This window comes from Pipra filicauda, unplaced genomic scaffold (genome assembly GCF_003945595.2).
Source record: "Pipra filicauda isolate LSUMZ 115617 unplaced genomic scaffold, ASM394559v2 scaffold443_size986076_pilon, whole genome shotgun sequence".
Lineage (NCBI taxonomy): Eukaryota > Metazoa > Chordata > Aves > Passeriformes > Pipridae > Pipra > Pipra filicauda.
Window position 1 is genome coordinate 182297 of NW_024104580.1, and position 15329 is coordinate 197625.

General features: G+C 40.3%; 1 protein-coding gene across 4 annotated transcripts in view; it reads left to right on the top strand.

Moving 5' to 3' along the window:
* Positions 1–15329, top strand: part of SPART (spartin) — a 51759-nt gene that overhangs the window by 20742 nt on the left and 15688 nt on the right. For 2 of the 4 annotated variants that reach the window (XM_039385865.1, XM_027713464.2), the window contains exon 1: positions 12701–12792. In XM_039385865.1, coding sequence (XP_039241799.1) covers positions 12780–12792 — 13 coding nt within the window. In that variant the 5' untranslated portion in view covers positions 12701–12779. Of the gene's footprint in view, positions 1–10637; positions 10737–12700; positions 12793–14204; positions 14407–15329 lie in introns of those variants that run through there. The other 2 variants (XM_039385867.1, XM_027713462.2) reach the window with 2 other exon arrangements.

A 15329-nucleotide genomic window follows, 5' to 3' on the forward strand; every position in this document is an offset into this window, starting at 1 on the left:
GGCTCAATACACCTCCTTAATCCACAATCTCACACATAGAATTCCCTCAGACCACCTTTTGTTGATTTGAAGGAAGATGAAAGATGCCATCTTTCCCTCTTGTGCTTTTATCTTGGTTGGAACAAAGGAGTTTATTCTTGTTATCTCCCTCTGGTGAGCAACAAAACATAAACCACAGGACTTAGAAAAAGCTGAAAAAGAAAAGCTGAAAAAAGTGAAAAGAAAAACAAAGGGCCGTCTGCTGCTGGGACTGCAGACAGGCAAAGCTGGTGGGGTGCCCCATGCACAGCACACCCCTCTGGGCCTAATGAATGCAAGTAAGGTGAGAGAAGAGTAGCAAAAAGATGACAAGGATGTCTCTCTCTCCAGTGCCCTTTGGTCTTTGTTTTAGCATTCACTAGGCACCTTCTGTGGTGCCCAGACCTGTATCTAGATTTTAAAAAAAAAAAAGAATGGTTTTGCTTAGTCTGTTTCAAAGAAATTGTTACTACACCTTAAGCTCTGTATAGATTTTATCCCTACTGCTCTAAGATCCAAAATACCTGATCTTCTAACCTGCAGTGTCTTTTACTAACAGACTGCAATACCTTTGTAATTCCAACAGTGTAGCATGGCCACACATTTCCTCAGTTATGCAGCTAGTTGTAGCACTGCTGATATTAGCTACTGAGAAAGCTTCAAGCTGATGTGCAGTCATGCTAATTAGGACTAGTTTACACATCAACTAGCTTACAACTTGTAGAAACTCATAATAAAACCAAATACATGGGAGGTCACTCTCTTCCACTGGTAACAGTTTCTCTAAGCAGTCTTTTATAAATGACTGTTTATCAAGAGCCACCTTCTCTATGTGCCTATTGATATTTGTTTATTCATCACTGTAGAATATTGATGTGCAGATCCAGTGATACTAGTCTCAGAAAGAAAGAGTAAATGAGTGGTGCATATTGTCTCTTTACTGTCTGTCTCCAAGTCATAAACCAAGTGTTTTTCCAGCTTTAATTAGGAAAGAGTGAAGTGATAGGATTTGTTTCATTTCTAAGAACACAGGACACTATTTTTTTGAATGAATTTAATTTTTTAAGACTTGAGTTGTTTGTAAAGGTGATGTACATCAGGAGAACTAAGGTCCAATGGCTTTCTGGCTTAGAATTTGCTTGGAGGACAGACAAGCAAATTCAAGGTGATCACTAAGTGTAATTTAAGCTGTAATGCAGTCTCCTAATAAGACTTTATATTGATTCTGTGCAATGATGACTGCTGAAACAGATAATACTGACATATCTAGAAAACTAAAGCAATAGAAAAGATGGTATCATCACATTATTCATTATTATTATGCCTTTTTCCAAAGGAACCACAGTAGGAAAATAAGATGGAGATAAGCAGGGTTTCAACATCATTTTGGTAATGATAATAACATCTATATAGGACATTTCATTCAAAAAAGCTTTGCACCCAGAAATTTTAATTAACTGCATACACCAGACAAAGGAATCACAGAAACTCATTCATTTCTGAGGAAAAGCACAAGCAATTCTACAACAAACATGAAGGATGAGCTGTGTAAGTCAACTTCTCTAGCTGATACACAGGACTTGCTGCTTACACTGACTCAAAACCACAGTTAGCAGCTGTCCCCAGGGCAGTGGGGAGAGGCTGGGAAATGCAAGGACTTATTATGTGGGTCTTGGCAGGGATGAAGCAAGATGGAGTTTGTCAGTTTTCAAGCAACTGCTGCTGTAGGAGCTCCCACAAGATATGCCCACGCCCACATCTCAGATGCACAGCCTCTTGTGCCCTTGCATACCAACCTGGGCTGGACCATACCTGTTCCTGTCCCTCCCCCTGTCCTTGGCTGCCTGGCTGGGATTCCCCCACACACCCCTCATGCCACCCAGCACTCTCACACCTGCCAGTGCCACTTCCTGACACCCCAGGTGCTCTCAGCAGAGCTGGCACCCCACATCACCTGAGCCTCTGCAGATATACAACAGTTACAGCAAACAGACCTTCCTGCAGTTTTCCTAATTAACTGATCCTTATTGTCACTTGTGCAAGAAGTGCAGAGACTTCAATAAAAAGAGAGTGGTGCCTGGAGTGCCTGTCTGCATATCCTCACCACTCCTGGACTTTCTCAAAGTCCAGCTCTCAGCTCCCACAGCAGCTGTGCCCAGGGGAGCCAGGCAAAAGTGAGGCTCACAGCCAGACATCAGTGTCTTGTGCACAGGCCATCTCTTTTGAAGCTGTGGACAGCCAGCAAACCTTGAGGTATTTCATTCCTCACAAGTTCTTGATCATACCGACATTCTCATCTGATAGTTTTAAGAATGCTGACATTATAAAAGAGCAGCAAAAGATGTGCTTTAAAAGGCTACAGCCCCAGATCAACCTGGTTGCTAATATATATACACAACAAATGACAGAGCCAAAATATTGATTCCTTAGGGAACAGTTATTCTATGGGGAAACTGAAGAAATTAGTGGTTTTATTTAATACTGTGAATGCTTGTGCACTCACTTCTTTGCAAGTACTTGCTGTTATGGTGTGTTGGAGGCATTAGCCTGTGTCAGTTCCAGCCCTAAAAGAATGAGAAAGAAGAATCAAAACATCTGGAAAAAAAAAAGTGCAACTGCATATGAGACATGGATTCAGCTTCTGCAGGTAGGGATATCTTACACCTTCAGGATTGGGAAGCCTTTTTCTCTTCTCTTTTCAGTCCCTACACAAATCCCTTCATGTGCAGAGGACAAGTTTTCAGGAGTCACTGTGAGAATACAGCTTGGTGGCCCTGCACACCTCCTTTCTATGTGGAGATTGAAAACACCTTGGTTTTCAACTGCTTCACAGTAAACTTGTATATTTTACCGGTCTCACAGTGAGACACTGTCGGGGTTGACAGAGAACCTGTCAGCAGCCTGGCAATTAGTGACGAGGAATGGAAACAACTTTAAGGAAATATTTACTGTAATGCCGGATGGAACAAACGTAATGCAGCCCAGACCAAAGGTCACCAATCAAAATGTGCATAATATCACCAATGACAGTGTGCACAGTGTCTTCAATATCACCAATGACAAATGTGCACAGTGTCCTCAGGTCACCAGTGACAATCAGCACAGTGTCTTCTGTTTCTCCAATGAGAATATGTACAGTGCCTTATGCTAGAGACTTTTGACCAATTGTGTTGTGGCACGATAGTGTACAAAGAGTATAAAGGAAACACTTGAGAGCAATAAACAGCTTCCTGATCAGCTTACACCCGGACTACGTCTGATATCTGTGTCGCTTTGGCCATTCTGACTTTATCAGCGACAAGACACTTCCTGGGCTATATAGAAAGTGAATCACAAAACATGAACAAGGCATTGGACATATGTCCTTTTCCACTTTCAGCTTAAGAACTCCTGGCCCAACTGCAGCCACTATTAATATCTATTAATTTACCTTTCACTGACAGCTGATAATGTCTATGTAAAGTAATATACCCAAGTATCCTCAGAAATGCCAAGGCAGTGGAAAGAGTTCAAAAAGTTTATTTAGAAGGCCACAACACAAGAAACTTACAAAGTACAGTTTACACACCGGGCCCCAGGGAGAAAAAGGCAAACTTCCTGTTCACTCTCTAGCTTTATTATCACTGGCCCCCTTGACTCTCACCAGGCTGCAACAGCCCTGTAGCATTTCTGTACGTTATCTCTCTCTTCTCATGTATCAGAGATAGAGGCTGAGAACCTCTTTTGCTATGTGAGGGGGGGAAGAAAGCATTGAAACTGCCTTTGAGAAAGTTACCTTCTAGGCAGAAAGCCTTCCTAGTGAAAACAGAGTTCCTAGCTCCCGTTACAAATTCTTCCAGAAAACAAATTACCCCTACAGTGTAGAAGGATCATTTTCCTTGATGATGTAAGCCACCATCCTCCAAATGCACATACTTCCTTGTGCACAGAAGTGTGCCTTTCTCACAACGCCTTAGTTTTGCAGAGCTGCTGTTCTCAACAAAGAATGGTGATCCATGTCCTTATTGTTAGCTTATTGTTAGCTTATGCTAGCAAAAGAAATTAACTAACTACTGCACACCCCATAAATAGCCTAGAGGGTGTATTTTAGATACTTAGGGTGCTGCTGGTGCCTTATTTTCTCTGGCAGCAGGGCTATTTTAACAAGTTCCTCACCTCCAACTGCAGTTCATCATCCCGTTAGATCTGCAGATGATGGGAACTTACCATGAATGGCATCAGTGCCATTAAAATGCCTGCCAAATCAAAGAAAAAAACCCAGTTTTTAATGACTTATTTTTGTTTGGCTGGTTTTTAAACCAGGATGATTTGACTGTTGAGGTAATTATGGCCTCGGCCTTTCTGCATTCCACGATGAAGCAAGTGGCATGAATTCTTGCATTTTTGAAGGGTGAAGTGAATATTAGTTCATTTGATCTGCGAGAAGGAAATTGATCCTACAAGTACAGACTTCAAACCAGGTGAATTCCCTAATAGCACGTATTGAGACATTGCACATAAAAAAAAAAAATCTAGGTTATATTAAGCTGCATAGTATGTTTTCTTAAATATTTTAATAAATTAATAATATTTGAGGGTAATAAAATAATCATGATGGAATATAATAATGTCCCAAGCACTGAGGGAATAAAAGGTATGAAACTCATTAAAATGTAATCATTGAGATATTACCTTGTTACTTGCATTTCAATATCATACACATGCTTTATCATGTAGGTTAAAGAGTTCTCAGTAATAGTTATTGGGACTTGTTTGTTTTAAATTAGCCCCAGAAGGGTTTTCCTTGTAATCCTTTTATAAAAAGGAAGGATATTAAATATTTCAATTACAATAATTCTGAAGTCTAATGTAAATTCAAGAAAATTAAAAAATACCAATTTAATTTCAGGAAAGTTTCGTGTTCATGAAATTTAATACATATTTCTCCTTCATTCAAGAAGATTGAACGTAGAAAATAGTAATTTTACTGTAATTTATTAATACAGTTTTAGAACAACAGCTGGAATAACCATGAGGTATGTCTGAGTAAAGGATGCAGCCTCCTAACCTAGAAAGAAGAATTAGCATAAGCAAAGTGGTTAACAGGTCACAAATTCTCTAGATACTTGCACAAAATCCTACAGATGCAGGTCCAGTTACAGCAGGTCAGTCATTACATTCAGTAAGTACCTAGGTCTCTGTATCATCATGGTCTCATATTTCTCTATGCTTAGCAAATGTACAAACAAATTCAAGCATACTGCAAAGTAATATATTACCTAGCATGTTTACCTGTGCATTCAAGGCTAAGGCTTCACACTGAGCTCTCTAAATATTGATAACAGATCTGTGAATTTTCAGGTGATTTTTTCATTCAACTTTTACAGCTTCTGATGATGAGATTTAATGAACTATTGACCATTGTTCCATATTATACAGCTTTTTACTATGAAATTTACTGACTGTTGCTTGATATTATCCATCTGTAGAAACTTTGGAGCTTTATGTCAGTTTCTGATGGCAGTTCTCCATTGAACTGATAAATATAAAAACTTCCCTATAAACTAAAAAGCACAGGCATTGGATTTGCAGGAGTAAAACAACATTTTATTCTATGGGTTAGCAAGCAATGCAGTCAAAACAAGGCTGTAAAAGCAGAATTACTCAATAGAAATCTAATGATACATTTTTGCTAATAAAATCATGCTTAGGCTTTACATAATGACTTCAAGTAGATATGTCCACAGTATAACCATCAGTGTTATGCAGAAATACAGAAAATAGTTTTAAACATCTCTGTACTGTCCTATAGTCTGCAGTACAGACAGGCGCTGAGCAAAGCCTGATTTTCACTGCAGTATTATTTGATTTCAGGCTGACACCTCTGCATACTACATAGTTATTCTGCTTTCCTTTCTGCAGTTTAGTCCATAAACTAGAGATAAGAAAGTACAGAGAGTGTCAGAAAAGGTTCTTCCAATGGTACCTCCAAGGAGAGTTAGCTGACATACATAAATAATTGAACTGTGATAGCAGCACTAAACTCAGCCCTGTTTTATGGCTGAGGCCACAGCAACAGTTCACCAAAAAAGACAATGCCAGGATCTCCTTTGGCCTCCAGATCAGGTCAGCACAATCCTAAAGGCTCTTATGATTAGTGTCACCATTGAAATGGTGGCTAGCACCTGTGGAAAGCCACTCCTGTAAGCTTTTCCTCTTCTTTCTCCCTGCTAGGGAGCCAACCTGTCTGATGTAGCCCACAACCATTCCCATGAACCCTTTAAATGTAGCAGAGCTGATTTTCAGAAGACATCAGAAAACACTAATTTAATGTTTAACTTACTTTAGTTTAAGGGTCTGAACAGTCCATGGCTTTCTTGGACTTCTCATCTGTATTCTCTGCTGTCCTTATGGAGAAGACAAGTCATTCCAGCTCAGAAGCTTCCCTGATGTTCTCTTCCTCACTGCAATCCTCAGCACAGGAATGTCAAGCAAAGAAATGTTCTAGGAAATATTATCTCATGAGTAAATGAATATATTATTTTCATACATTTAGAGACAATTTTTAAGAAGCCAGAACTGGAATTGGAAAAAACAGAACCAATGGAAAAGACCCTTAAGATCATCAAGTCCAACCCAGCACTGCCAAGCCACCACTAGACCATGTCCCCATGTGCCATGCCTTCATGTTTTTGAACATTTCCAGGGATGGTGATTCCATAACTTCCCTGGGCAGCCTGTTCCAGTGCTTGATAACCCTTTCAGTGAAGAATTTTTTCCTAATATCCAGTCTAAACCTCCCTGGTGCAACTTGAGACCATTTCGTCTTGTCCTGTCACTTCTTACCTGGGAGAAGAAGCTGGCCCCCACCTGGCTACAACCTCCTTTCAGGCAGTTGTAGAGAATGATAAGGTCTCCCTGAGCCTCTTTCTCCAGGCTAAACCACCCCAGCTCCCTCAGCTGCTCCTCATCAGATTTGTGCTCCAGACCCTTCGTGAGCTTCATTGCCCTTCTCTGGACATGCTCCAGTACTTCAGTGTCCTTCTTGTAGTGAGGGGCCCATAACTGAACACAGGATTTGAGGTGCGGCTTCACCAGTGCTGAGTACAGGGGGACAATCACTGCCCTGGTCCTGCTGGACGCACTGATACAGGCCAGGATGTCACTGGCCTTCTTGGCTACCTGGGCACACTGCTGGCCCATGTTCAGTAAGCAGGGAGAAAAATGTTGTAATGTTCTGAAAGGTGTCCTTGTCCCCTTACAGGGCGAGGCGGGAGGTGGTAGGATTATGCTTGAGGGAGATCGGTAAGGCTTGGTGGGATAGATGGAGGAGCTTGTTAGACATTGAGAAAGACTTTGTCGAATAAGTATTTTGTTCTGTGTCTGAAAGGAAGAAATGTTGTGTATCATCAAAACAAGCTTGTTGTAGATTATTTCATGATACTATCATAAACATATATTTCCCTCTAATGGTGTTTAAAGTAGCTTCTTAGGATTTGAAGCTGGCATCTGTTTCCCTGTTCACTGTGTTTACAGATTAGCCTATTATAGACATGTTCAATAGCTTGTGCACTTTACTGACTAAGTTCAATTGCTTTAGTAATTAAATAAATGATTTTGGAAGGTTTTCTACTGAAGGAAAAAAAAAGATAATTTTAGGAATGATTCAATGCCTGTTGAGTCAATTAAATTTTCCCATTAATATTGCCTCAAATTTTAGAGAAATGGAGTATGTACATAAAAAGAATGTATTTTATTGCACTATATTATTTACCAAATTCTTAAATAAAAGGAATCATATAATAATGCATTAGCCTGTTTTAAAATACGTAGACACATAATCAGATTTTTATCTTTTTAGATAAATGGGGGAATATACACTTCATACTCATCTGTAGGGCCAAAGTATGCATCTCCAATTTAGATACCTAAATGAAATGGTCAAATATTCAGATGTGTTAGGTATTCATACATTCTTAGGCAGCACATTTCAAAACAGGACCATGCCATTTAACTGTTACAGAGCAGCCAAATTTTTCCAAAAATCTTTTAAATAACCATAGTTTTTCTCAAAGCAATGTGAATGCTGCCATCTAGCTACATAGTATCAGCATATCTTTAGTCAAGTTCTGCTAGACACAAACCTTTCCAGTTTCAGTTTGGAATAGAGCAGAATAGAGATACAAAAATTCCCATTGCACTTCTGTCAATTTAAAGAGGTGATGGCAGCATTCATTATTAAAAAGAAATTATAATATTAAAAAATACTGTTTTGCATGCTGAAAGGATAAGAACAAAAAGGTTAAAATTGTTGCATGGGATGGTGAACAAATTTACAAATGCAGGATCTTATTTTTCAAAAGTTTATACATGCCTTCAGCTGAATGGAGTTAATGATTAAGTTAAAACACACACGTGGAAATTGAAGTCTAGATCTGCTTTCCCATTTGATATTCATCTACCAGAGGTCAGTATTTCTACAAAAAACTTTGTTTAACAAATATCCTTATTATCACATTTGATTCATAAACCATTTGGAAGCATTTTATAGTGTCAGCTGAACCCTCAGTATTCTCATTGTACTATTTGAGTTGGACTGTAGCTGTATGGAGCCACTTCAGGATGAATATCATTGCATGCTCAAGATGTTGATTCACCAAGCATCCTACTGAACACCTCTTTGGGTAACCAAAGGACCAAGAGACTAAAGACACATGCACAGGACTTGCCCTGATACTGAGAGGGACATGGGTGGGCTCAGCATATAGAACTAGAAGAACTGATTTTCACATTTCATCCAGAGCATTATGTACAGAGCTGTGCAGAGTCAGACTCTTGTTTGAGTTTACTCAGTGGATAATTAGAATCACTCTGGTTAAGTTCCTGCCCATCAATTTGAGGAGCTTGTATTTCAAAACAATTGGAGACATACAAGTTCCTTCAACTTTCTTTCCTAGGTGGAGAAAAATAATGTAATTACAGGACAGACATGCCACCAAGTTAAATACACAGTCTCTAAGTGGAAAGCTATGGGGAAAGCTATCCGCTTCCCACCTGAGAAAAAAAAATTCTACTTCATCTAACACACACAGAGTGGTACTCTAACTAGATTGTGAAACTTATCCAGAGACAGACAAACATAAAAGGAGAGGAAATCTACGTAAGCAGATGTCTTTTAACTAGTATTTCATATATCCATACCGAACAGGACACAAAATATGACATATATCCTTGCACAGGACAAGTTAATACAATTCTCTAGTCCAAAAACTGGTCAATACCAGATTTATCAAAGGAAGATGCAAGAATACATGTTGTTATTTACAAAATAACAGCCATCAGACCCATTTTAATTCAAGCAACAGGAGATTAGTCTGAGTTTCAAATTGTGAAGAGCTGAGATTAGAAGAAAACAAGCCAGAACTGCCACGGGCAGGGTCACAGATTGCCTTATCTAAATCATTAGGAAAAGAGGTGTTTTCCCACATCATCTGTGGCAAAATCTTGATGAAAATTATTCTTACATACATTATATCACAGGGCCTTAATTCTGCCAATAAGATTTTGGACTGGTACAGTTTGGGTATATGTGCTTTTGTACACACATGGACACTCACACACAGCTAATGAGAGTTACAGCTTCTTATTAAAAGATGAAAAGACTATATGCAATCAAATTATTAACTCAATTTATCACAAAGGCAAAGCCCCTTGGCCACTGAAAAACAATAGAAAAAAAACAACACTTGATATCACTGGGGCTATTCATTAGTTTTCAGTTTGACACATTAGTGCTTGATGGTGGTGTGAGCCACAAAAAACCAGAAGACAAAAAAGAAGTTATCTTCCTTGTTCCCAGAGAAATTAATTTATGATGCAGACATCTGTTTCTCCCAAACATCAAGAGTGTTTAAAAAGTGTTTAATTATGGATACAGTATGAGATGCACTGCTTTCTAATTCTGCACTTTCAGTTTTGCATTTTTAATCTTCTGTGTAGCCTTATGCCCCCTCTCCCCCCCAAAAAATCCCTAAAACAACAACCAAAAAAACGAGGATAAATTGCAAAATACAGTACTTATTAATTGTAAAAAATTTCACTCCCAGACTAATGAAGTGCACTTATGAAGTGCAAAGTGCGCCTCCAACTTTGGTGCTGAAATAAATATATTTCACCACCTCTGCTGCCTTCTGCAGTATGACAGTATGTAAAATCATTCTGGAAAACACATAGCTGCTATCTAATAAAGTAGCCAGTATTCCAAAGTGCCATAAAGGGGCATGATGAAATACTGACTTCCATCAGCATTTGAATTTATCTTTTCTCTGAGCTGAACAAGCAGCATCTCAATATTGTAATCAACATGTATGAATAACTTGAGTTTTGTGGTGCCCAGCTTTACATCCGTCTGTCCTGGCAGAAATGTGTTTATAAACAATCCAACAGAAGAGCTTTGTTACCACTAGTCTTTATAGAGCCAGGTTTTTCCCTGGTATTTCCTCTTCTAACCATTTTGTCAATTTCTGACCATTTTTGTCAACTTTATGTACTGTTGAATTAACAAACTGAACTCCCAGTCAATTTAAGCTGGTCCCTCATCTGTCTCCTTAGTTCTCATATTTCTATCCTCATTGCTGCAGGCCCTGCTGTTAGCAGACCCCACAAGAGCATTTTGATCCCTTTCCAGAAAAGTTTTCCTTGGGCTGGACTTGAGGACCATGCTTGTAGAACCTCTGAAGGTAAGAAATGTTAAATCTGGGGTCCCATAAAATGGTCTACCTTTTCTGTGCTTACTCTGAGGGTACTCCTATTCAACACAAGAATACAGCAGATTAGGGAAACAGATTTAAGGATTACACACATGCAAATGACTGCTCTCAGTGAAGGGCAGGAAAAAACCTTGCACAAAATGTCTGCAGCTTGGCAAGTGGTCAAATGCAATGCAGAGATGGTATCTGGACCTGTATCTGTGTCTTTGAATTGGTAGAGCCTCCTCCTTCCCAAGGCAGTACTGTTACCAGGCAGGTTATTCCATCACCCTTTGGGAGTGGGAATACTAGAGGAGATTGTCTAAGGAGGTAGGTGCCTTTTCAGATGTTTCACACTCTTCTGCCATCCAGGTTGTCAAGTGCATTACCCCTGCTTGTAGCTCAACGCTATCAACACTGCACATACGCTCTGAAGACAAGTTCTTGCACCTTAACGAAGTGCCAGTTCACTCGGAGGTCAGTGGCTGGCATAATTTTAAAAAGGTGCAATATTACCTTTGTCAGACAGCTGTTATTGCCATTTCCTCACTTGGGTTCAGGACAGTTTATCTGCAAATGGTTATGGAGTTTGAAGTCAGAAAAAAGTTGATTATTACAGTGAGATCATCTATTCATCTACCACAAAAGTTTTTACTATTGTTACAACCTGTGGAATAATTATATATTCAGTTCTGCCCACACAACAGTGATTTATTTTGCTTCCATCAGTATTTGGGGGTCTGCTGACTAAAAGCACTCTGTCTACGAAGCATGATTCCTATCAGATGTGTAACCAGGTTACAGTCATACGGACATTTGGTGTGAGTCAATTAAATTTATTTGCATACTAGTAAGTGGTTTTGGAGAATTATCACATATTTTTTATTCTCAGCCTAACCCCCCATTTTTTGCTAACATTGACAGATCACTTTGAGGTCCCTCAGTGATTTTACTGTTTGTGACGTTTAAACAACTTGGATATATACATGCTTATATACCTAAATACATACATAAGTACAGATATTGCCTAGCTTATGTAGAACTTAAATAAAGGAGATATTCAGTAAAAATTCTTTTTGCGAAAGCGCAGACAAAAATTAAGCAAGCCCACGGTGGTGGTTAAGATTGAAATCACTTACCACAAGCAGAGTTAGCATTTACAAATGAGGTTGAAGACTTGCAGAATAAACATACCGTTTAAATTTTGCAGATTCAGGTGAGGCAGAGCAGTTTATTTCTATAGCTATAGAAGGGAACATGTAGTGATAGCATTTCATCCCTCAGTCTAATTCTGACTTAAAGCAAAAGTACTAGGGCTTATATAAATTCACAGGAGATACAAGCTGCCCTGTGAGGGGGGCTGATATGGCAGAGCAGCATCTGGTGAAAGGAAAGGTTGTCAGGGCCATGTGCCTGCATGCTCCTGACAGCTCAGAGCACACAGCTAGGTGGCTTTGATGCACACTTGACCAGCTCATCCCTCCCTCGCTTGTGGCACTACTGTGCCCTTTACCGACTTCTGGACCTTGCAAGGCCTGCTACTACGAAACAGTGTTGGTAAAGATACCCCCTGCATGCTTAAAAAAAAAATTAAAATGTCCCTCTATTGACTTGCAGGACTGTTTCAGAAGAGAGTACCACTCTTCATCACAAAACTGGTTTTTATTTCCTTGCAAATCTTGCATATATGCACATAATGTAATTCAAGGATATCTAGCTACCCAAGCCCATCCTACCATCTGTTTAAACAAATGTTTATGGCCCTCTCCACCTGTCCAAACCCTCATCTGTATGCATACTGCTTCATATACAAACATCATCCTTACTATATTACCCTCACTGGTGTTTGAAGAGAGGAACTCTTCCTGATTTTGTGGACAGCTCATCTCTCCTCCAGGTTGCTCTCTGTTTCTTGTTGGCAGGAAAAGAAGTGAAGAGTGGGCATGTGAAAAGTTTGGAACAGAGAATTCCGAGATAAACATTATGCTAGAAACTACAATGTGTAACAAACTTCCAGAGATATTTCGGAGCTAAATGAAGCTAAGAGGTAAACCCATCTGCCAGGGCAGTGATGCACAGGGCTGCCACTACCTAAACACAATATTTACTTTGAATTTCCTATGTTCTGTGGTCCTGAGTGTGTCAAAGGTTGATTCACAGTCAGCATGCACATGACAGTACCTGAGAAAGCAAGTTAATGGGCCTCAACATGCCCAGGACGCAGCAAGTTCATTAAAAGCTAGCTCAGGTAAAGAGCCATGCACCACAGAATGCACCTTTGCTAGATTTAACCTGGTTAGAAATTTTCTATGTGGAAGTCAAATTGCAGAAGATTTTTAGCACTGATTATCAAAGTTGCAAAGCAATAATATACTGCCAGATTATATTCAGAAATTCTAACAGCTGTTTCACCGAGAAGTTGGAAGTTCATGTTCTAAGGCAAGTGCTGGAAATTTACTGAGATAATTTTTCTTTGGGATTTTTTGACACCATCAGTGCACAAATGCAGCTCCCCTGTCCCACAGCCCAGCACTCAGGGTGATAGCCATCTCCACCTTGTCCAGGCTGGGAAACAAGTTTTACCCTGAGACAGCCACCTCTGGAAACACGGCATCTTTCCAAACAATGCAGCTAGTCATTTTGGCACAATTAAAGTAAAAGTCAAAATGAAATTTGAAAACCTGACATGAAAAGGGAGACTTTTAATCTTCAGAATGACAGCTTTTAGGGTTTATTTTTCCACTGTTAGATACTAGTATCAATTATTTAGCTAGAATTTGGGTATATGAGCTTTTGTACACACATTCACACACACAGCTAATGAGAGTTACAGCAAAGATGAAAAGACTACATGCAATCAAATTACTGATGCAATTTACCACAAAGGCAAAGCCCCTTGGCCACTGAAAAACAATAGAAAAAACAATACTGGCTATCGCTGGGGCTATACATTAGTTTTCAGTTTGACACATTAGTGCTTCATGGTGGTGTGAGCTCAAAAAACCAGAAGACAAAAGAGACATTATCTTCCATGTTCCCAGAGAAATTAATTTATGGGGAAGTGAATCCAACATGCAGACATCTGTTTCTTCCAAACATCAAGAGCATTAAAAAACCTGTTTAATTATGGATACAGTATGAGACGCACTGCTTTCTAATTCTGCACTTTCAATTTTTCATTTTTAATCTGTGTAGCCTGCCCCGCCCACCCCCCCCCAAAAAAAAAACAAACAACAAAACAACAACACAACAGCAAGAAGAAACAGGATAAATTGCATAATTCAGTATTATTTATGAATTGTATAAAATGTCACTGCCAGACTTAGGAAGGCGCTCCCGGTCGGTCACGAAGGGGCTCGCCCCTCGGTGCCAGGCCCCGCGCCCTCCGCCGGGCCCTGGGTGACGCCACAGCCGCGGCCCCGCCCGCTGCCGCCTGACCCGGGAGGCGGTGGCGGAGGCGGAGGCGGTGGCGCAGGCGGGGCTCGCTCGCCTCGGCTCGGCGGCGGGGCCCGGCTCGGTGAGGCCGGTTGCCTGCGGGGGCCCGTGGACACGGGCGCTGGTTCAGCTGGGGCAGACGGAGGGCGGCGGGACGGGCACGGAGCAGGCCAGGGCAGGGCAGCCGCGGGGAGCCCAGCGGGGCGGCCGGGAGAGCGGCGGGCAGGTAGGTGGTAAGTGGGAGGGAGGGAAGGAGGGAGGGTCGGGGAGAGGCGTGATCAGGGCAGGTTGAAGTAGCCACGATGATAAATAATGTATTGAGTGTCTCCTTATGGACGCGAGAGGTTATTTGTCAGAATACTTTGTATAACTGCTCCTTGTATTTTGTCTTTTTCTTTTAAAGGATTCGTGTTAGATAGTTTTGAGTTGTCTGAATGTGTAGAAATGTTGGCAATGGTCAGAAACTGGCAGGCACACAGCTAATGAAAAAGTATTAAATAGCAATCTTATGTAATACTGAATTTTCCATGATGACCTTGAAATCTTTGGCCATGGAATGGTAGGCAATGTTTTTGTACGTCGGTGCTCCGAACGATGTCTGTGTTGGGCGTTATCTGCCCGACTGGTTTTTCAATTTCCCTTTTAGAGGAGCGCCAAGTAGCCTAAAAGCTCTGCGTTGAAAGCATGTGATGGAGATACAGACCAAGGAGTCGGGAAGGAAGTTCAATTACTTGGATATAACCAGCTTGAGACAGCAGTAGTACTGAGAAGAGGAAAGTTAGACCTGCTGGCTGGGTATGAATGTAGGTACTGGGATACCAACCTGAGGTGTAGGTTGAAATGTCAGGGGACAAGAGTTTCCTGAAGTATCGGGTAATTTTGAGAGTAAGAATTACTGTCGTATATCAGATCACTGACTTTCTCTGTTGTCTAGTCTGTGATATCATCTAGCCCTAGGTGCTTAAAAACTAGCTGTAGGCCAGCACTTAGTGAAAAATTTAAGGGCTTCTTAACATGAAAAGGTAAATTTATCAGCTAGTACCTGGCTTTTATTGTTTTAAATTCCACATAACATTTATTCTAATTCAGTTTGTTCTTTAAATTCTTGAAAATTACTAATACTTTCTTAATTGCTCCTTCTCTACAGAA